At 47.9% G+C, this 23,763-nt stretch overlaps 1 protein-coding gene across 2 annotated transcripts in view; it reads right to left on the bottom strand.

Moving 5' to 3' along the window:
- The window catches only part of DMXL2 (Dmx like 2), a 2,078,996-nt gene that overhangs the window by 1,682,546 nt on the left and 372,687 nt on the right, over positions 1-23,763 (bottom strand). For both annotated transcript variants that reach the window (XM_086958287.1, XM_086958289.1), the window contains exon 15: positions 17,922-18,039. In XM_086958287.1, coding sequence (XP_086814413.1) covers positions 17,922-18,039 — 118 coding nt within the window. The remainder of the gene's footprint in view (positions 1-17,921; positions 18,040-23,763) is intronic.

Raw genomic sequence — 23,763 nt, 5'->3', positions numbered from 1 at the left:
CCCTAAGATGTCCGTCTGTTTCTAAAGGCCAAAGAGCCAGGTTTTAATGTTTTTCCTGAAGGCCATCAGGTTAGTACTTTGTTTCAAGGTCAGGGGCAGTTTATTTCAAACTGTGGAGGCTCCAGAGATGAAGCTACGGCCTTCCCATCGTGCTTTCCTAATCCGAAAAGTCTTAACTAGCCCTTTGTTGGCCGACCTTAACTGTCTGCCTGGCGTGTACAGTTGAAAGTGCTGTTGAAGAAAGGATGGACCTAGTCCATTTACTGCCTTGTACACCATACACAATGATTTAAACATTATCCGCTTACGAACCGGGAGCCAGTGCAATTTCCTCAGTTCCTGAGCCACCGGTGCAAACTTGGGCAGGCCAGTAATTAATCAAACAGCTGCATTTTGCAGCGTCTGTAGTTTATTGAGCAGCCCCTGCTGGGCTTCCAGGAAGAGACTGTTGCAGTAATCAAGGCGGGACAGCACAAGTGCTGTCACCACCGTTTTCCTGCTACTGTCTGATAAGAAGGGGAGAACTTTCCTGATAGTTTTCATAATCCAATGAATGGAAGAGGTTAATGCATTGACTTGAGGTTTAAAGGATAGTTGGCTGTCAATAAGAACTCCCAGGTTCTTTACCTTCGTTGCCGGGATGGGTGGGGCTCCCATATCGTGGGGCCACCATTTGGGGCTCCAGAAGCTAACATCAGCGCACAAGAGAAGAACCTCGGTTTTAGAGGAGTTCAATTTAAGGCAGTTGCCTGCCATCCACGAGCTCACCACAGTCATGCAGTCCTGGATCCTAGCCGCTATTCCTTCTTCTCTCCCCGGCAGCAGAGATACCACAATTTGTGTATCATCTGCGTAAGATGTTAATTCAAATCCAAATGACCGAATCACCGGGGCGAGGGAGGAAACATAAATATTATATAGAGTGGGGCTTAGGGAGGAGCTTTGTGGGACCCCCCCTGGGATTATGAAAGTTCTAGATTCAAAATCTCCCAGGACCACCACCTGGACCCTATCGGCAAGGAAGGATTTCAATATGCTCAGGGTTGTCCCCTGAATTCCGCAGCCTTCTAAACGATCCACCAGAATGCTGTGATGGACCGTGTCGAAGGCCGCAGAAAGATCGAGGAGTACCAGAGCTGCCCGTCCTCCTGCATCCAGCGCCTTCCTAATCTCTTCCCTGGATTTGATCAGGGCAGTCTCGGTGCTGTGGCCTTCCCTGAACCCATGTTGGGTTATGTCCAAGCACTGAGAGGACCTGAGAAAGGCACACAGCTGTGTATTCATTACTTTCTCGATAAGTTTGGCTGGCAGTGGTAGCCTGGATATGGGCCGGTAGCTATTGGGATCTGAGATATCGAGTGTCGGTTTTTTAAGCAGTGGGGCAATCAATACTTGTTTCCAGCGTATTGGATATTCTCCGATGTCAAGCATCTGGTTAAATAGATCCGCAAGAATGCACGATATGGGGATAGCTGCCAACTGTGCCACTGAGGCTGGACAGGGATCTTGAGGCGAGCCTGATTTAGTTGCCTGGAGCAGTTTTTTTTATCTCTTCCGAGTTTACTGGACGGAACCCAGAGAGTTTCGCCTCAATTGGATTGACCAAAGTGGTCCTGTGTGTCCCTTCAAGGAGAGTCAACCCCACTTGATGTTCCAATGCTGAGAAGATCAGTTCCACTTTATTTAAAAAGAACTTGGCGAGAGTCTCGCAAAGTTCCAAACTTGGAGGAACAATTACTGACTTGGGGGTGACCAGCCTGGCAACTGCGTCAAAGAGTTCTCTAGTAGATCGGTAAAATATGTGCTTTTAGCCTTCCTATTCATTTCTTTATAGATCCTTTGACTGGCTTTGAGCTTAATTTTATCTGCCTGAAGGTAATCTGTACGCCAAACGTGCTCTAGTTTTTTACAGATCACCTTATGGTCTCGTAACTCATTGGTGAACCAGGGAACAGATGGTACTGTGAGAGTAGGGCGACAGAGTTTAGGCTGAGCTAAAGTAGTGCATGCTCGATCTATCCAGTCTGTGTACTTCTCTGCAGCTTCATTTACATCTGCAGGCAGAGTAAACATAGAGGATGTAAGCCGAACCTCCAGCGCCCTTCCATCAAGCTCTTTCCGGGGTCTATACAGCTTGGATGACTTCCTATCCTGCCTGGCCCTGAATAGCTGAGGTATTTGGATGTTAAAAAGCACAACTGAGTGATCTGACCAGGCCATGGAATCTGTATGGATGAAATGTAAGTCCGGGTTGTTTGTAAAGATGCCATCTAAAGTGTGCCCTACTATATGTGTGGCTCCCCTTACCATCTGAGTCAGTCCTGCCCCTGCAATGCTTCAACCAGAGCTAAAGTGTCCGGGTCTGAGCCCCCTTCTAAATGGAAATTAAAATCTCCTAGAGCGGTAAAGGATTTGGTGCATAGGGCTTCCTCCAGCAAAGTGCCCACCGTATCAAGGAACTGAGACCGGGACCCAGGTGGTCTATACAGGAGGCAGCTCTGGAAGGTATGGTGATTTGATATTGAAAGCTTAAATCCCAGTGCCTCATACGTCTGTGAGGACACCGCCTGAAATGATCCCTGGATAGAGGCATGATAGATAATAGCAAGCCCACCCCCTCTTTTACCAGTTCTATCCAGAACACGGCTAAGGTAGCCGGCAGGCGTTGCATTGACTAGATCCGGTCCCGATGCTGCATCTGTCTAGGTCTCCGTAATAAATGCAATTTTAGCATTTTTGTCCTGAATCAGTTCTGCGCATTCCGTGCTATGTTTGACCAGGGACTTGACATTGATGAGTATACAGTTGATTGTATTCTCCTCCCTATCCCCCCTGGTGTAGTGAGACCTAATGAATGCCCCGATAAGAGTACATAAAATTGCAGGTGGGTGGGAAAAGCATGCTGGGCAAGAAATAGGTCCAGTAAGCATATTCTTGTCCGGTGTTATACAAATGCAATTCTCCTCCACCCTTCCCTTCAGACTCAGCAACAACTCACGGTTGTAAACTCTCTTGGTCTGATAGTCTGAGGAAAAATGACCAGGGGTCCTGGCACTGGGCGCTGGACTGGTGCGGACGGGCGCAGACGGGCTTGCCTTTGGCGCGCCCGCCCGCTGTGCGGTCGGGTAGTAGAGGTCATTTTATAGGAGGGAAAGGAGGGTGGGAGGCAGCCAGCAGATAGAACATTGTCTTTGGCGTCCACCCAAGATGGCGTCCACCCCGGTCACCTACCGCGTGAGCACGTTGTGAGAAGTTGGCCTGATATGCAGTGCTCACTATTCTAGTGATCACTATGCATCAGTCCAAACAACCCTGATGGTGATTGGTTGTAAGTCAACCTTAGACCAGCTATCCTAGTAGCGTGGATACGAGCAGTCTTCGGGCTAAACTCTAGAGGGCGTGTTAAGCCAGCTGTTATACCATCACATACCCCTTGAACACCAAGTGAAAGGACACCACACAAGTGTTATGAAAATAAACAGTGTATTTATTAGAATCACAACAGCCCTGTACTCTTTATGAGGACAGGGTACTAAGCACACAACAAAACTCTTTAAGAAAATACTGCAAGTGCACAATCAATACAAGTGCCCGAGGGCAAGGAAAGTTTAGTGGTCTCGGGCGGACCCGATAAGGCAAGTCGGAAGCGGTGGGGACTCGGGACCCTTAAATAAGGAGGCTATGCGGGCACCGAAATGCCGAAGTTACCTAGCCCAAGGGCTGCGGCTGCACAAGTCTTTACAGACGTCAGGAGTCCTCGCTGACGAGCCAGGAGCCGGAAGGAAGGAGTTGCTGGCCGGCGACCAGTGGAGATAGTTCGTAGAGATCCAAGCCTGGATCAGAGATGGATAACACCTGAAAGCAGAGGGGACCAAGTTCGTACTACTAGCCAGTAGTCAGAGGGTACCAGGAGGGCACCGGATGGTAGTCACCTCGACTAGGCGAGTGGGCGACGCTAGGCTCTGCAGTCTCACGGACCAGGAGGCGTTGTCGGCGACCAGGATGGAGGTGCGAGCTGTCCCACGAAGGTTGATGCTGTCGGCGTCGCTGGGCCCAGGATTGGGGCAACAAGCCTTGGCAAATTCAGGGCGACGTGGTGGACCTAAAATGGCGTCCGGGGTGCTCCTCTCTCAGAAGGGAGCAAAGGCCAGTCTGGAGCAACCAGACCAGCAGCGTTGGTTGTCGGGTGTCGTCAAGAAGGTCACAAGCCAGCGGCTAGTAACCAGACAACGTGATGAGCGGCAAAAGCAGAAGGGCCCCACGCAGATCGTGGAGATGCTGGGAGGCTGCACTTCGGTGCTGGAGCTGCTCAGGGTCGGGGCTTCTCGGACCCCAAAGCACTCACCAGAGGATCCCTCGGCGGTCGTGCTGGTTAAGAAATCGTGCAGGTTTTGATGATGGCCGGTCCCTTGAGGTCTCGTCGCACCCACGGATCTCAGCTGAGCTGACGATGTGGGTAGAGGTCAGAGGTGCCAGGGAAGCCGGTTCTCGTCGAGCTGGGCAGTCGGATTCCTGAGGAAGGACTTGCAGCAAACCGCAGAGTTCTTAGATGGTGCCTGCGGATGCAGGGTGACTACTCCTTAGCCACAAGGGAGAAATCTTGAGAAGAGTCTTGAATGTCCTTTCGTAGAAAGTAGTTCTTGATTCAAAGATGATCTAATTTGGAAGGGTCCCCGCTCCTGCCTTTATCCTAAAGAAAGTGGTGGGTACGTGACTAGGTCCTGCCCTAGGGGTGGGACCAGACAGGGGGGTGGTTACACCCCTCTCCCATGTCGGACTTTCCCCAGGTCAGGGGCTGGGGTGCCCCTGGAACTGGTTCTAGCCGGCAGATGCGTAGTGAGCACCGGGGTGCCACTCCGCAGTCACCTTCCTGTAAAGCCCTGCCTACCCAGGATACACAAAACCCTGTCTGGGATGGTGCTAGCACCGCCCCTGACAGGAAACCCTTTGTCCAAGCTCTCCTCGCTGGAAGGACTCCCACCAGCAGGAGGTCAGACTCGTGTCTGTGGTGGCAGCATCCATTTTGTGATGCTGAGGCTTGAGTTAACTTTAACCGGGGTTCACAGTTACATACATGTCGTGTCCCTCTAGAAGGGTGGAATGCTAACCCCGTCGCCAGAATTGGCGAGGGGTTAGTATTCCAATTCGTATGACACCTTACTCGACATGTTTTGATAAAGCGATACCAGAGATAGCATATAACCGCGAGGATTATAATGCACTTAAGAGTATATGGTATGCGTTATCATGGAACAGCTATTAGGACTTGGTTCCGCAAGCTGCAAACGGGCTCAGCTCATGCCAGAGCACCATTTCACACGATTCCAAGCACTCTGCCTTCAGGATTGTCAAGGCCTGCCATAGGAGTGACTGATAGGAATCTGTGTGTCCATTTTTAGGGTTAGATATAGGTATACTATATCTAAAGCAAAGGGTGATTACACCACCTTGCCCCAGCTGTCGTGCAGCCAGTTGTGTCAGATTTAGATGGCCATCCAGGGGTGGCATAATACATGCTTTAGGCCCTGGGTACACCTATGCCCTGAGTTACAGGGTCTGATAAGGTGGCCCAGTACCAATTGGAAATGTACCTAAGGTACATGGAATCCATTTTAGAGAGAGAGCAGTGGTCCTGGGGTCCTGAATAGCAGGGCCCCAGGTCAACTAAGTCAGAAAACCAGCAAAACACCAGGAAAAAAAGTTGGGGGTAACCATAGTCAGGTATCTACCTTCCTACACACGTAATCTGCTACGCGAGGAGCGGGGTTCGAGATGCGGCAAATATAGTATCAGCAGTAAGAACGTTTTTGTTTTTAAAAAAGTGAGCATGTAAGCTAAAACGAAAAGCGTGGCGTTTTTTAAAATGGGATCTGTGATCTCGAGCCTATCCCCCGGCTTCCGCCTCAGGGGAGATGTCAAATTAAATCTCAGCGCCGATAAAGAGCGCAATTTAAATAGCCAGGAGGGGAGAGGCAGCCAGCAGCTAGAACGCTGTCCTTGGCGTCCACCCAAGATGGCGTCCACCCCGGTCTCCTACCGCGTGAGCACGTAATCTGCTATGTGAGGAGCGGGGTTCGAGATGCGGCAAATATAGTATCAGCAGTAAGTACGTTTTTGTTTTTAAAAAAGTGAGCAAGTAAAGCTAAAACGAAAAGCGTGGCGTTTTTTTAAAATGGGAGCTGTGATCTCGAGCCTATCCCCCGGCTTCCGCCTCAGGGGAGATGTCAAATTAAATCTCAGCGCCGGTAAAGAGCGCGATTTAAATAGCCAGGAGGGGGGAGGCAGTCAGTAGCTAGAACGCTGTCCTTGGCGTCCACCCAAGATGGCGTCCACCCCTGTCTCCTACCGCGTGAGCACGTAATCTGCTACGCGAGGAGCAGGGTTCGAGATGTGGCAAATATAGTATCAGCAGTAAGTAAGTTTTTGTTTTTAAAAAAGTGAGCAAGTAAGCTAAAACGAAAAGCGTGGCGTTTTTTAAAATGGGAGCTGTGATCTCGAGCCTATCCCCCGGCTTCCGCCTCAGGGGAGATGTCAAATTAAAAGAGTACACCTGGAGCGGGGTGTATCATAGGTGTTGCCTGCGTACCATTTACATGACCTCTGGTGCTCATCACAATAGCCTCCCAGGGCACCAATGTGGCCTTCTTAGCAAAGATACCATCTTGCCATACATGGAAAGGAGCACATCTCTCTAGCAAGACAATGACAGGAACAGGTGTCGCCACAGTACAGGATGATCTTGCCACTGTGATGTTCTCAATGTGATGTGGGGTAGGTAAGCGTGGCTTATCAGATCAAGGAGGGGATGAGTGTCTTTAGTAATAGGAAACTATAGGGCAGGAGAAAGGCACCATTGTAATGTGGAGAGGAGTCAGTAGGTGATGAAGGGTTGTCACTTACTTGGTATGAAGTGTGACGTGAACCGAGTCGGAGGCCTGGTCTCTCAGTGGAGAGTTTAATTTGCCAGGTAGTGAAGTCCTTCTGCTCTCGTCGCAGTGCACCATTCGCCCAGTGACATTGACACCCGCTGCACAGCTGCCAAGGTTTCAGATTCCTATGAGTGCCCCTTTCATAATTTCTGTCATTTCAGTGTAATTATGAGTGACATTTCAAAGGCTATGAATGACACTTTCTGTAGAGCAAAATCAAGCAATGAAGCATGTAAATATCAGACATTGCACCTATTTGTGCATTGAGATTGTCTGACTCTTACGTTTTGAGCTAAATCGTCACCCTTTATTAAAGCATCCGCTACATTATGGTCCCAAACACTGCGTTTCACGTCCATGATTGTTCAACACTTTTGAGCGATGTTTGTAATTGTTAGGACACTCCCTTGCTGAAATTCAGATGTGGTATTACATCTGACTTTTACCAGTTCCAGTTGAGGATGTGGGTGGAGTCAATAGAGTAAGTGGGTGGAGCCAGCAGAGGAAGTAGGGGGGCCAGAAAAGGAAGTGGGTGGAGCCGGGACAAGTAGGTGTGGCTTCCGTAAAACATTTGAGCACCTGCACTTCATATTTTACAAATTGAGCACAGTACTGGATAGTCTAAATACATTGTTTCTATTTCTGAATTCACACGGAGAAAGTCCATGTAGGAGAGAGAAGAAAATGGCTATTGTTTGAACACAGTTTGCAAATTGACCTGGCCAAAGAAGCCATGGATACAAAATAGGACTTTAACAAAAGAGGACAAAGTTCCTATGCAAGAGTGCAAAAAGTCACCCATGCATCGTTGTGCAAAAAGTCACCCATACTTTAAAAAGATAGAAGAAATAATTTAAAAATAATACTGGCACGAATTTTTATTACCCTCCTTTTGACCCACTCCCCGCACACCCGCATGCACCATTCGGCAGTCCTCTAAAAAGATCTCCGACAAAGTGACCCTTCGGGGGACCCGTAGGGATCAGCAGCGCCGGCCCTACGAGGAGCAAACGCCCGATGATGAAGCATGACACTCTTCGGGGTGTGTGAGGGCAACAGAGGAAACAAAGTGTCTTTCCCTCTCACAGTTATGGGTCTTCTATTCCTAGGAATCACTTTTTCTTTATCTTCTATCTTTTTAAAGTATGGGTGACTTTTTGCACCACGATGCATGGGTGACTTTTTGCACCCTTGCATAGGAACTTTGTCCTCTTTTGTTAAAATACTAATATTAGGAGCACGGACACTGGACCTTAATAAGCTCCTTTTTCCTCCTCTCTCTCCTCTTGATAAATACAAAATAGTACTCCCAGGTTTATAGATAACTGAAGGCTAACAGATTTATATTCGGGTGCAGCAGGACACAAACGTCTTCCAGTATAATGTGTCATTAACGGTTTGCCATGTACCTAGGGCTCTGTTCCGTATTGATAATATGCAAAAGAGACTTTCTGAGACTAGAAATTAGTGGCTGAATGGGCAAAGTGACATTTCCATTCATGTTATGATGAGTTAATCAACTGCAAAATAATAGAGGGCAGTGACAAAAAAACAAGGTCTAAATATGAAAAAGAATCGGAATTTGCCAAACAGTGTAACGGTAAGTTCCAATTCTATTAAGGACACGGAGGCGAGGATTATGCATTATTCTCTCTCCGCTTTATTAACATTCAAAAAACACAGCAGCCAGAAAGATAAACAACCTCTCATCAACAAAGAAAAAACTACAACTCCCTACAACCAGGAACCAAGTCCATGGTCTTTCCACCATTTCCAGCTCTTGTAGTACATAGTCCCATGTTTGTCTTTTCTCTTCCTCTTTCTTCTCGCGAGTCACACCCAATCATCACTGGTGCTGTTTCGACCCATCATTTCCTGGAAGGACAAGATAAGGTCAGGAAATGAAGAACTTAAAGAATCTGTAAAATGTCACAAGAACGCCCGTATAGAACCAAGAGTTGATGCACAATCTTAACCAACCATCAAGAAAAACACCAAAAGTGATTATTTGCCACATTACGGGTGGATTTGCACTATCTAGCTATCGTGCTCCGGGTGGGATAATCCTCGCCTCCGTGTCCCTAATAGAATTGGAACTTACCGTCACACTGCTTGGCAAATTCCGATTCTATGTCAGGACCGGAGGTTTCAGATTATGCTAGTTTAAAGCTTACTTACTACAAACTGAGCCACATCTACAACTGGTTCAAAATAATACTTTTTAAACGTAGAGTCCGAAGACCAATGTGCTTGTATCAAATCCTCCAGGGGCGCCCTCAACGCAACGCCTTAGAGGCCATGGCTTCTCTAGTGGAATGAGCACCAAACTGTCTCGTATCAATTCCCGCTTCTTGCATGACCCAAAGAAGCCATCTTGCAATTGTAGAAGACACAGCCTTGTGTGGTTATCAAAATTTGTTGTTCAACTGGAGGACAAAATTCTAGGGTCAAGTCTTCGTAAGTCTTGAGACAATCCACCACACACAACTTTGGAGTATCCCGAAAAGCTGGGTATGACACCGTTCGAGAATGAGACTTAGTACGGCACCCTATTGTAAAAACTACCCCCTCTGGCGAAAATGTTCTCGCTGAAATATCCAAAGCACGGACATCGCACGGGAGATCAAACATAGCACCATATCCAATTTTGTGGATAATTCATTCAAAGAATAGTATTTATTGGGCTGCCAAGATGAAGAGAATCAGAACCAAATTAACATCCCAAAGGACCAAATACAGAGGCTCCAGAGGCAAAGACAACCGAATACCACGTAAGAGTCTACAGACCAAAGGGTGATCCCCAAATGATTTCCCATCGAGCGGGGAATGACTTGCAGAAATCACTGAACGAAACACATTTATTGAGCGATAGGCCAGCCCATCAGATGCCAACTCTGCCAGAAAATTCAAGACATGAACGACGTCCGCGACCACGGGATCCAAGTCCCTTCGAACACACCAGCAAAGCCATCTTGTCCAAGCGGACTTGTAACGTTTCGGGGTGCTGTCTGCCCAAGCCTTTGATAAGAGGGTTGCAGCCGGCTCCAAAAGGCCTGGCAGTAACCAACGCCACCTGAAAGAGGCCACGTCATGAGATGGAGTTGTCCCTGCCTTATCGCCTGATCAGATGGTGCGGCATCCCATCCGGGTTCAGAAGCAGATGAGGATACCGGGGGAGTAGGAATGGAAAATCCCAAGAAAGTTCCAGAAGAATCGGAAACCAAACTTCAGACCTCCAACAAGGTGTTACCATGAACACTTCCGCCCCTTGTCGGCGGATTTAAGGCGCTGCCCTTGTGATCATTGAAAACGGAGGGAAGGCATACCCGACTTCCGTGGTCCAATCCTGGAGGAAGGCATCCGTGGACACTGCCATCGGATCCGGTCTCCAACTGAAGAACCGGGGAACCTGATTGTCCAAGCGGGAGGCAAAGAGGTCCACTGGAATGGGCCCCACAGAGACAGGATCCATTGAAAGATCCAATTTCCAGAGACTGGAATCATACAAGTTGCGTGAATGTCAGTCCGCGATCTGATTGGCCAGGCCCGGGAGATACTCCGCTGTGACCGAAATTCCGCTGTGACCGAAATGTGGTGATCTAGACAGAAGTTCCAAAATCCTTTGCCAAATTCGCCAGAGCCAGCGAACGGAAGCCTCCCAAACAATTGACGTACCAGACCGCGGAGACGTTGTCCATCTTCTGAAGGACACAAGATTGCACTCTGTCCCTGGTCCAACATCGGACTGCAAAGGATCCCGCTAACAGTTCTAGACAACTGATGTGGAGATTATGCTTGTCTGCAGACTACACTCCTCCGGTGGAAAAATCCCTGCATCGCGCACCCCAGCCGGAGCGACTGGCGTCGGATTCTATGACCAGGTCCGGGATCGAGCCGAAAATCGCCTGCCCGTTCCAGGCCTCCATGTGGGACAATTACCATGTTATCTCCTCCCTGGCTTCCTCAGAGAGGGGAACAATATGGTCGTAAGACTTCCCCTTTCTCAGGTGAAATGCCTTGAGGCGTTGGAGCGCCCGGTAATGCAAGGGTCCCGGAAAGATCGCCTCTATAGAAGAGGAAAGAAATCCCACCATCCGAGTCAGGTGACGTAAAGAAATGTGGGATTTTGAAATCGTTTGGCGCAACTCGTGACAAATCTTTGCCATTTCCGAGACGGGAGACTTCGATTCGCTTGGACAGTCTATCACAAAGCCAAGAAAGGTTATCGGTTGGGAAGGTTGCAGGAATGATTTGGCCTTGTTGATCACGAGCCCCAGACCTTGCAACAGAAACACAGTCTGCTGGAGCTGGGAGGCAAGGGTCTGAGGGCACTGCGCCATGAGCAGCAAATCGTCCAAGTAAACGATCATGCGAATGCCCTGAGCGCGGAGGAACTCCACTGCCAGATGAAGCACCTTGGTGAAACACCATGGTGCTGAAGACAGACCGAACGGAAGAGCGATGAATTCGAACACCAAGTCCTTCCAGCAGAACTGCAAAAACTGACGATGCAGTGGATGGATGGGCACCACCAGATAGGCATCTTTCAAGTCTAGGCGGACCATCCAGTCAGCCGGTAAGAGAATGTCACGGAGAAGGTGGATCCCCTCCATTTTGAAATGACAATAAACCAACCAGCCGTTGAAGTCCCTGAGGTTGAAAACAGGACGTCGGCCACCGCCTGTCTTGTCCACCAAGAAAATATTGCTGCGGAACCCATGGGGGTGAAACGTTGATCGGCAATGGCCCCTTTGTGGAGCAGCTCGGAGACCTCTTCGTCGATCAACTGAACATCTAGGGCACTGAAAGTGATTGGTCGAGGAAGAGCCTCTTGTCGCGGGTCCCCGTGAAACTCTATATGAAAGCCCTAATTGGTCTGGAGAACCCATGCGTCTGAAGTTATATCTGCCCAAGCGCCCCGAAATTCCGCTAGCCGACCCCCAATGCGCACTTGAGCTGCTGGTAGCACACTTACCATTGGAATTGCCGGCAGTGTTGGTCTTGAAACCTCCGGGTCCTCGGAATCTTTGTCCTTGCGTTGGGTAGAAGTTAGTATAGTTTGCGGAAGTATTATATTGTCCGCGTCCAGAGCTTTTTCCCTTGCCGGAGATTTGTTGGAATCATGGCCGGAAGAGCGGTCCCTGTCTCGCCTGGCCCCACGGAAAACCTGCTGGTTAAAGACCTTTTTGATAATGGACTGGGCTTTGTTCAGTAAAGTGAAGGTTACAACAAATTTCCCCAGCTCCTTAATAAAGGGAACGCCAAAAAGGCCTCCCTGTGCAACAGCTCCTGCCTCTGAAGAGGCCAGATCCCCAAGTTTGGGATGTAATTTAATCAAAAGAGAGCGACGGCGCTCGATGGACAGAGCACAATTAGCATTGCCCATAAAGATAATAGCACGTTGGGCCCAATTTGAAAGGACTTCGGGAGAAATGGGGGACCCCAAGACCTTCGCCTCTTCAGCCATGTCAAGTATTTTAGTCATTGGACCGATGGCATTGAGTAATTTATCTTGACAGGATCACCAGGACCTGTCAATACCTTTCCTGGGATCCTTCGAGAACTTAGCCATGAATGTGGCGATCTTAGGGTCCAGCTCCGGTGTGAAGGCAATCTTGTTCTCCAACGAGGATCTGGGGCACTTTGCACAAAGACAGCCTCGAGCCTCCTTCTCCAAGGGCTTTTGGAGTCTGCTAACCACAAATCTGGCCACCTTATCGCCAGGAACCCAAGCCGCCGAACGAGGGTGCATGATCTCATCAGGGTTGAGCATGTCATAATCCGCCTATGCTGTAGCGGCGGAGGTTGAAGGGGTCGCTAACGGAAGCCAAGGCTCTGAAGACCCCGCCTCATCATCAGTATCCCCCAGTGTGCCATCATCCGTCGCGGGGGAAGGGGTTCCAGGGGCTCTTGTGGGGCGTCCATCGGTGGAGGCGGCGGGACAGAGGGTGCCACTGAGGCTATAAAAGCGGACTTAAGGAGCGCAAAAGCCTCCACTTCCACCCCTTCGGGGAGCTGCTTTTTATTAGGTGGAGGGTTCTCCCCAGGCTGCTGTGCAGAATCCACAAAGGGATCCGCACGCGCTGCCGCTATTTTCGCACACTCCTGGACATTTCTCTTCGAGAGACGCTGCTCCATTGGACCAACAACCTCATTTACAACTCTGTAAATTGAGGTGTCCACCGCCTCAAAGAATTTGTCATCCCAGAGCAAATAACCCTGCACCTCTTCCTCGTAGTACTTAGTGTAACCTTCCATAGCCTGACAATTAACAAAGAACATCCAACTCCAAAATAGGCCCCAAACAGAGAAAAGAACAGTAGAGAACTTATCTGGCTGTCGAAGCAGCGAAGAAAGAGGAAGAGGAAAGACAAACATGGGACTATGTAATACAAGTGATGGAAATGGTGGAAGGACTACGGGCTCACTTGCCTCCCTGGTTGTAGGGAGTTGTAGTTTTTTCTTTGTTGATGAGGTTGTTTATCTTCCTGGCTGCTGTGTTTTTTGAATGTCAATAAAGCGAAGAGAGAATAATGCATAATCTGAAGCCTCCGGTCCTGACATAGAATCTTCCATCGATCCAGTGATATTTGTGTGTGATGTTCACTGTGCAATTGTGAGACCATTTCCTCAAAAGATACTGAGGTCACATGTTTAATCTCCTACTATTGTGCATTAACTGTATGAGGTCATTAAGCCAAAAAGACAGATTCTGAGCTCTTTGTAATCACTGGAGTAAGGGCTTAGGAAGGCCACACTAAAGAATGTTAAAAAACCAATTCCAAAGAGGCATTTTGCCGCTTCAACTGTGATAAGGGACTGATTTATTTTCAGAAGTATGGGAAGGATGGGATCTAACCTATCAAGATTATAAAAAACGATTTTAACAGCGGAATTTACTTTTGGGGCTAATGAACAAGACAAGTACATTTTTAGCTATATCAGTTAACATGATGCCTACTATGAAGATTTTCAAAGATTATTATTAATGCACATATTTGGCCTCGGGTTCTGCTGCAATAGAAACAGTCTAATTTTAACTGCCAGGCAGATCCTTTCCAGATGAAACCACAATCCAGAGACCTCGGTTTGGCCAGCATCGGCAAGAGAGTCCACCAACACCCTATCTCAATGTAGGAGCAGGAGGCTCACAGATCAGCCTTTATTCATACCCGTTGCATAAAGGGTCAATGACCACGTAGGATCTTGCAAAGCCCACCTTGGGGAAAATAAAAGTCTTCTTTTTACATTTTTTTCTCAACTGCACATGGTATCCTACAGACACCCTTCGCAAAAAGCTTGTGTCCGATGGCCATTAGTTCTCTTTGACTAAACAATGTGCATGGGCCAAAATCTGGAAAAAACAGTGAATGATTCACACCCAAGAAAACAGTTTTCTTTTGAACTTCAGCAGTGCTTTCACAAGTCAAGTGTACACTTTTGCAAGCAACTCCAATGCCCTTTCATTTTGCCAATCCAGTTAGTCAAAACACCCATAACACAGGTAACAAGAGCATCTACTCATCGTTTGCCCCATCTTCACCTTCACCTTCCCCTATCCCTGTCACTGCGACGGCCTCCGGCGATGCACTGACCTCCTTCCACCCTATCCCCACTGACACCTCACTTCATAAACTCCTCGCCTGCAAATATGGATCACCTAAGCATCCCTGCCCGGCGCAAATCTTTAATACCTTAGCCCCCCTGATAAATACGCCACTGAACCGAATCGGGAATTCCTCCCTGAGATAGGGTACTTTTCCCCTCTATCTGGAAACAGGCCCTCTTAGTACCTATCCTAAAAAAAATGGATGCGGACCAGTCTGTTTTTAAAAACTACTGTCCCATCTCCCTTCTTCCAGCACCAGCCAATGTTTTGGAGAAGCTAGTTCAAGAACAGCTGTTTAGTTATCTTGAATCCAGGAGTCATTTCCACGACTCCCAGTCTGGGTTTAGATCTGGATACAGTACGGAAACTGCCCTCATTGAAGTCTCTGAGACCGTCCGCGAACATGTGGATTCAGGCAGATCAGCCATGCTGGTGCTCCTCGACCTGTCCGCGGCACTCTATACGGTCTCGCTCTATCTCGCTATAGAGACTCCACAACCTTGGGCTCCAGGGTACCCCTCTGTCCTGGATTCAATCCTTTCTGAGTGGCCGCACTCAACAAGTATCGCTCCAAACTTTTGTCTCCGAGGAAAAACCCTAACATTGTGGGGTCCACCAGGGCTCTGCCCTGAGACCCCTCTTCTTCAATGTCTAGCTCACCCCATGGTGGCACTGGTTGAATCCTGTGAGATAAGAGTGATCTCCTATGCTGACGACACACAACTGGTGTTCTCGTTCGATGACTCCTCCGAGGCAGAGTTTGTCAATTTCAGGCACTGTTTATGTAATAGCTCCACTTAGATGTCACAGAACACACTGAAACTCAACTCGGACAACACTGAGGTGCTATTTTTCAATCAAACAAGCCCCCCTCCCACATCATTGTGGTGACCATCTGAGCTGAATCCCCCTCTCAAGCCGGTGAACTCAGCTAGGAACCTTGGGTTCCGCTTTAATAATGAATTATTGTGTAAATCCCAAATCAGTCAGGTTTCCTTGGCCTGCTTTGGAAAGCTGCATATGCTCCGCAAATTCATTCACTTTCTGCCCACGGAGTCCTGTCGTACCATCATCCATGCCCTGATCATCTCCCATCTCAACTAGGCAAACAGTCTCTATGTGGGAGCTCAAGCTTATCTGAAACGTCTGCAGCTCGTTCAAATCGCGGCTGCAAGGCTGATTTGAAAAATCCCTTATTGCCACTCAATTTCTCCCCACTTAAGGAAACTCTATTGACTTCCCATGACCAAACGCATCCAATTCAAGTCTCTCATCCTGGCTTTCAGATCGCTTCAGGGTCACGGCCCAGTCTATCTTAGAGCTCGACTCAAGCACATCCAGTCCAGCCGTGTCCTCAGATCAAACAGTCTCCGCCTTCGGGCTACTCCAACCTTCCGGCGCATTCGAATGCATGGTAGAGCCGTTGCTGTGATCACGGCCAAAACCTGGAACAGCCTACCTCCCTCCTTGCGGTCGGCCGAGTCGGAGACGCTCTTCCGACATGCATGAAAGACCTGGCTGTTTTCCAACCGTTAGACCCTGTCTGGTTCCTCAACTGCTGCCTGACACTAGCGCCGGGCCACCCCTCTTGGGGGTTGCTGTGCGCTTTATAAGCTTCAAAAAATAAATAAATACAAAATAAAATCAGATGTCCTAGAAGAAGGCAAAACCAGCACCAGGATATAGGTGCCGCCTCGTTGGTTAACTAGGGTCACATATCTGTCTTGAAGGACACCATCTCCTTCAGGTATTAAGCATTCCTAGTCCAACTGTGCTCAACTGCATGCATTTGAGTCACAGTTAATGCCTGCCTTTGTTCCACGACTAAAACTCTACTTGTTAGACCCTTAATTTCTTTCCTCGAATCTTTGCCTGTACCTCCGATTGTACTCATTTTCACACTAAAATAAAAATGAAGACATTTTACTTAAGAAGGGTTTTTCTCTACCTATCTTTTCTGTGTCCTCTATAGAATCAAAAGTCGGATCTCTCAAATTGGTCTTCAAGTTACTACCCCATGATGCAAATGCATCTTTTACCCTTTTCTTCCAGTCATAGATTCTAAGGGACTACACAAGTAGGGAGAACATCACATGCGTCGTTTTTTCCCTAATCTTTAAATGATGGACACTGCCAGGGCTCCATCCCCTGGCACCAGCAGGAGTGTATGGCCATCAGCAGCAACTCAGCTACAGGTTGTTCTCCATGCACTATAGCAATTTAGCAGGGCAAGGGCGAGAAACCGCAGCTGACAATCCGTTCCGATAAAGCTCTGATCACAACATCCACATCCTGAAAATGTACCTCAATGGATGAGGTTTTCATGCCCCCAAGTGAGGGTGAGTGGGCGGCTAAAGTGGGTCCTGATCAGGAACTAAACAATATCAAGCCACCTCTGGCTCCAGCCGGCCCTTCCCTTCCCAGATTTCATTGTTAATACTGAGAACACAAAGATTTGATTCCACTCTATACAATCATTAGTGTTCTATGTTGCATGCGATTTCAACACCCTAAACAGTGCTTTCACCATCAAAGAAACATCACTGTCATCTGTACACTCTTGTATTATGAACAGACGGAGCTTGTGAACAGTATGCATTGAGTGCCACTGGCGTTAAGGAGCAGTGTTGCAACAATATTTCCTAGTGCTATTTTGTTGTATTCGATTTGAGTTATTCAAATTGCTTTCCTACTAATTTTACTGAACATCTATTTATACGTTTCAGGTATTAATAAAGTGGTATTCTTGCAGTCAAAATAACTAGGGTAGGGTTCCATTTTTATTGCAACTGTAATACATTGTATGTCCTTTTCTTTCAAGCGATGTTCAGTTGCCGGACCAATCTACTCGAAGAATGGGATAGGAGCTCATCATTGCATTTCAGCTCTAGTACCCAATGTCAAGGCTACTGCGGAACAAAGGTAATCTCCACTTTGATACTGCTAAATTGTTTCTCAGATTGCAAGGACCATGCAAAATGTGTGACGTATACAGAGTCACACCGCATTGTTAAATATTGTATGGCCCTATGCAGCAGTTATTTACAACAAAACATCTGCAAAGCATTTTAATTCACTCAGGAGGCTGCTGCATCATTCATTTGACAAGAATGTGTGACAGAATAACTGCATTCCTTTCCAGATTAAGATTTAAGCTCTTCACTCCTGTCCTTGCTTGAAGAATAGTGCTGCCCATTTGTGGGCTATAGAAATGCTGACCAACAATAAACAAGTGGATGCAGATTTACTTATTAAAGAATAGTTTAAGAGGATCAGTTTCTGCCTAAACTGGAGAAATTGGAAAATTCAACAAATAAAACATCCAACCATATAAATAAGGAAATTAGTTCATAAAAAGTTAGTATCAGAATACGATACCGCACCTTGTGACGGCTGGAAGAATACCTCTGCTCCCCTCAATTTCTCCTCCTCCTTATGACACTTGTATCCCAAAATGAAATCTTCTTGGAAGACATGAAGCAACTGTGTATTTGAGCCACACTATAAATAACAATGGGTACAATTAGAAAAATGTATTTCTAACATAATCCATCAAAAAAAACGAATGTTCTAAAGACATACTTGGGTTTTAATGATGTTAAAATGTTTTGAAATACAAGACTATTTCATTACAAGTGAAAGGGATTAAAAATGCATCATAACACTTTCATATAAAAACGTTGTCAGGAGTGGAGTTAATTTGAAATACCTTGCAGTAAAATTATGCACATGGAGGATAATATTAAGGACAAACAAAAGGATTTTAAAGAAAGAACTCAGTGAAGAGAGTACTGAGAATAAAGGTTTCTTACAAGACCAGATGTTCTATATTGCAGTCTTTCCTTGCTGTTGTTTTTATTAGTATCCATTATTTCAAAATAAAACTACATTAACCACAATGATCCCTGTATGAGCCGGAAAATAATCTAAAGAAAGACAACTACGTAGGCCATAAATATTACCTGTTTGCTGTTGCTTTATGACCTGATGAACGAGTAACTTACCTTCGGTAACAATGTATCTGGTAGAGACATAGTCTAGCCACAGATTCCTTAAATTAGAATATCCCCAGGCGTAAGACTGGGTCTGGAAAACTTTCGGCAGCAGCACCTCTGCGCGCCGGGGGGCGGTGGCACAAGGCTCTGCCCTGACATGGTCCACGGACGCGATGTCAGTTGAGCCATATTTGCCCCTCCCGGCGCACTGATGTCAGTTTTCGTCAAAGAAACTTTTTCGCACCACAACACGGAGCCACCAACAAAAAACTGTTAGAATATGGGAACAGTGTACGAAAATGATGAAAGGACATGGAATGGTGAAAACAGCACCATAAAGTAAAGTGCCAGGCACTGTATGTTGCAAACTAGTAAAGGAAAATAGCAGGGCACAGCTCTGGAGAGCAAACCCGCAAAAATGAAGGCCAACCACCCTTGGAGGTTATGAAGATGTAAACAACATCATGCAGACGACAGGAAGTCCGTAACCTTAATGTATAACTGTGAAGGACAACAAGTCCGGAACACAGGAGCCAGGACAACTGAGCAGATGACGTCACCAGAAAGAGACAGTGTATCCCCAAGAAGAGACCTATAAATTGTGGCAGCGCCAATAGACTTCAAACCAATAGAGCACAGGGGTGGTAAGAGACCCCAAGACGATAGAAACAAGGAGAGCGGGAGGTGGGTAAAAACACAAATAGAACCCACACCGTACAACCCAGAGAGTAGGGGTGGAAAGGATACATGACACATGAGCATACCACCCACGTATGAGCCTGGGCGGAGTATAGCTAGGAAAACAGAATGAAGTATCAGCATCCTGTGCGGGAGTGAAGTGAAAGCACCACCCTGCAGAGGGATCAAGCCACCTGAAGGGAGGCGAGCATAGAAAGCTGAAAAGGTCCTCGCAGAATGGGGAAGTTGAGCGGATGTTAAGGAATCTGCGGCTAGACTATGTCTCTACCAGATACATCGTTACCGAAGTAAAGTAACTCGTTCATCTGATAGAGACGTCTAGCCGCAGATTCCTTAACTTAGAATAGGTACTAAAGTCATACCCATAGAGAAGGCGGGTCTGTGACTGAACCCCAATAAGTTTCTGAGGCAACAGAGCTGTCAACAAGGTGACAACCCAGGGGGAGGACAGCAACCAGTGCAGCCACACCAGACCATGAAGCTCAGAAAGAGCAAAAAACATTGGGAGGCAAAGGTACTACAGCATGAAAACCCATGTATGCATACCGGGTGAGGAAAAGAAAACATACGGTAGATATGTCTGTGTGAAAGGGAAAGTTCATGACTTCACAAGAAGTGGAACTGAACCCAGGGGCTGAAGGACCCGTAGCATCTGACGTGCTGACCGCAAACAAAACCCAGAGGGAAGACAACTGGTATGACAGAGTCAACACATGCCAGTCCAGTATGCACAACAGTGAAAAAAACACTGTTATACACACATATGCCGACGACACTCAGCTAGTGGTGGCTCTCAAACAGTCAGACACAGGCTCAGCGCATAACAACCTGAGGGACTGCTCAGAAGAAGTTACCAAATGGATGACATCTTCATGTCTTAAACGAAACGGAGACAAAACTGAGCTGTTGCTCTTAGGCAAACCCCCCAAGTCAACGATCAACTCACTGAGGCCCGCCTGCCTTGGCTCTTACCCCATACTAAAGGACACAATAAAGAGCCTTGGCATCTGGTTGGATAAGTCCCTCAATTTCAATTGCCAAGCAGCCAAACTATCAGCCACTTGTTTCAGTCTACTCAGGCTTCTTCAGAAGATTCTCCCCCTGCTGACTTTCCGGGCAAAACAGATTATGGTCCAGGGTCTCATTCTGTCTCATCTGGAAATGCCTTCTACTTAGGGCCCCCCCAAACCACCTTGCGCAAGCTTCAGATCATACAAAACTGCGCTGCCCGCACATTGCTTCAGATCCCCGGTCTAAAGAGCCTCCACTGGCTCCCAATCGGGGAAAGAATCAATTTCAAGTCCCTGTGCATTGCTCACCTAGTCTTCTGGAAACCGGGGGATGTCATCAATTATTCACTGATCACCCCCTCCCATCCGAACAAACAGCTCCAATCGGTATCCTCTCTACTCGCCACAGTTCCTAGGATCAAGAGATCCAGATGTGGGGGCCGGTTGTTCTCTTGTAACTCGGCCAAACGCTGGAACTCCCTCCTCCTCCATCTGCGATCAGAGCCCAACTTACTTTTGTTCCGTAAACACTTAAAAACCTTACTTTTCAATAAAATCGAAGAATCTTTAATTGTTTTACCTGCACGTATTGTCCATAGCGCTAATACGCCGGAGGGTAGCTATCGTGCTTAATAATTGGTCCTTTCAATTCATTTCGTACCGTATTGGCAGGATGCTGACCCACGAACATAAAGTGCCAGTAGGAGCAGGAACAGAAGAAATGCCATTGGAGAGTCACTCTGTCATGAGGCAAGCAAAAGGGCTGACGGCAACCATCAGAAGCACCCAAAACAGGACTAAAGTAAGAATGATAGTCAAGTGGAAGACTGGACGAAACAGAAGCAGGCCGTGCGGATGGTAGAACCACACAAGGTAGAACAAGAACCCCTCCTGTAGGGGTGCGTGAGTAGCCCAGATGCGAGAGACACCATCGCCAGAAGGCAACCGGCAAAAAGAGGCACGAGCAAGCTGCACATCCTTATAAGAGCAGGTAGGCGAGTTGACAGAGTCAATGACCACGGACACCGAATGAAGGAATGTTGACAGCACGATTGTGCTGTGTAACACCACAGCAGATAGAGAGGCAAGAAAGATGCCTAGAAATGAAGCGTAACACAGAGGACGCTAAAGTACCAACAGATATGATGAAGCAGAAGTGGAAAGAACAATGTCCAGACTAGAAAGCCACATCAGCCCTTCACCCGGGAGGAGCAACAGTCCCCTGCAAGATAGAGGAGGGTCCAGAGCTAGACACGACAGTCGGAAACAGTCAGGACCAATCGAATGGCCCAGGGACTCAAGAAGCGAGTATCCTAAAGAGAACACTTCCCTTGAGAGTGGTACAGCAGGAATCCAAGCTGAAGTGTGTAAAACACCTGTTCAGAAAGCAGGGAAATGCGTAAAAACTCCTGTTGGAAAAGTGCCCCGAAAACGGGGTCACAAGGCAAAGTGCAGTAGAAAGGTACATGACAAACCGCCACCTGGAAATATAAGCCCTGTTAGGGCTGAAGTACGAAATTTTTTGTTCACCGAGTCCTTAAACAGGAGGGGAGAACCAGCTCCACAGAAGTGAGTTTGTTCACACCAATTCTTAAACGGGAGGGGAGAAGCAGAGTCACAGAAATGGAAGAATCAACGCAAACACCCTATGATAGCAATCATACCAGTGTGCATTCCAAGGTTGCATCAACACGAAGAGTACCACATAATGGTTGTATCTTGGACCTAAAAAAGGATAGGGCGTATGAACTGAACAACCCACAGCAAGATTGGGGTGAAAAACTCTATAGGAACGTGCTAAGGCAGTCCCTGAATAGCCATTAATACTCCATATAGGGTAAGTGTCAACCCCTGCCAGGGGGAGTCCTCTTGGGCAAAGCACACTTTCAGAGGACAGAAAGGGAAGACCGAATCAGCCGTCCGGCAGAACGTAAAGAATACTGAGATGGCGGAACCACCGCCTACACTATCCGGGTGCTACGCAGAGTACCGGGACATGTACAAAATCAGACCAACCAGGCAACATCGCCTACGCAGAATAAAATAATACTGATGAGGTAAAAAAGGGCGGGCCACAAGAGTCACGGTAGCCCTGACATGAGGCGGGAGACCGCTGAATCTGCATGGCTATCAAAAAGGTCCAAGCCATTGAAAGGCAGATCCCTAAGAGCATCCTGCACATTGTCCGGGAAATAACTGTCGCGCAGCCAAGCATGGCGGCGCAAAGCCACCGACCGAGCAAGAGCTCGTCTCACAGAGTCAGTGGCGTCAAGAGACGAGCGGAGGGAGAACTGCACCATTCCCCTGCTATCATGCAGAAGGCGGATTAATTCAACCTGGGGGCTTTCTGAAATTGAAGGTAGAAGTGCATCGACCAAGTCCCAAAGAGAAGAGGATGCACATGCGAACACGCAAGCTGTATTCAAGGCACGGATGCCAGCACTGGCAGAGGCAAAAAGCTGGCAACCACATGCGTTTAACCACCTAGACTCACTGGTGGGAGGCAACAGAGGCAGGGCGGAGGAAGACTAAGTTGAAGGCTCCCTGAACAACTGGGCCCTGAGCCCTAGGATGAAGGGACAGACAGAGCGGATCATTAGGGGCAGGACGATGTCGACGAGCTATGGCCCGATCAACAAGGTCACCCGAAGAAGGCCTTGCCCATGTGACCAGCATGATGTCAAAAAAAGAAGCCCCACAAAGAATGTATGAGTGAGCCATCGATCAATATTTGGCGGCCAATGTGGGGCCTGTCCCTAGCGCGGAGAGTTTGTGGGAGGCAATGAAACCGACACTGAGGGGTGTGGATATTTCCTGGTGCGCAGCAGCCCGTAGGGAGTGTAGGGAGGAGCTGCTGTGAGAAGAGACCGAAATAGTTGCGCTTGAACGTCAGAGCTGGGAGGCAGAGTGCAGCCAGTCTAGGAGACACTTATTGATGGCCCAACAGAACTATGTGGCTCTTTTGCTGGATGAGGCCGACCAAGCCTGGTTGGCGACGGGTAGCAGGGTGTATCAATGGGGAGACAAGTCCAGCAAGATGCATCGACTCTACCAGGGAACTTTCCAGTCTCAGGCCCTCCTGAGCGTTCTGGCTCCGGTGGGTGAACCACTTGCAGAACCCCTGGCCATCGCGGAAAGTTTTTCCGCCTATTATGCAGACCTATATGCCCCTAAAGAAAGCCTATCGGCTGCCGTCATAGATACATTTATAACTGACCTACCCCCAAAAACCATCTCAGATGAGAGGAAGGGACAATTGGAGCTACCACTGATGGATGAAGAACTGTGCACGGCCCTGGGGGGACTCAACCCCGGGAAGGCGCCGGACCCAACGGGTTCCCCAGTGAATTCTTTAGACAATACTTTGTGCAGTTGGCCCCCACTTTCGACCTGTAGTAGAGGAGGATCGGGAACGGGGCTCACTTCCCCCTGATTGGAGGCATGCGGAGGTCGTCGTGTTTTATAAACCGGGTAGGCTCCGGGGGTGGCATGCCTCGTATCAAACTATTTCCCTCTGAAAT

The sequence above is a fragment of the Lissotriton vulgaris genome, chromosome 2_1 (assembly GCF_964263255.1).
Source record: "Lissotriton vulgaris chromosome 2_1, aLisVul1.2, whole genome shotgun sequence".
Taxonomy (NCBI): domain Eukaryota; kingdom Metazoa; phylum Chordata; class Amphibia; order Caudata; family Salamandridae; genus Lissotriton; species Lissotriton vulgaris.
This window is presented reverse-complemented; position numbering and strand designations above follow the sequence as displayed.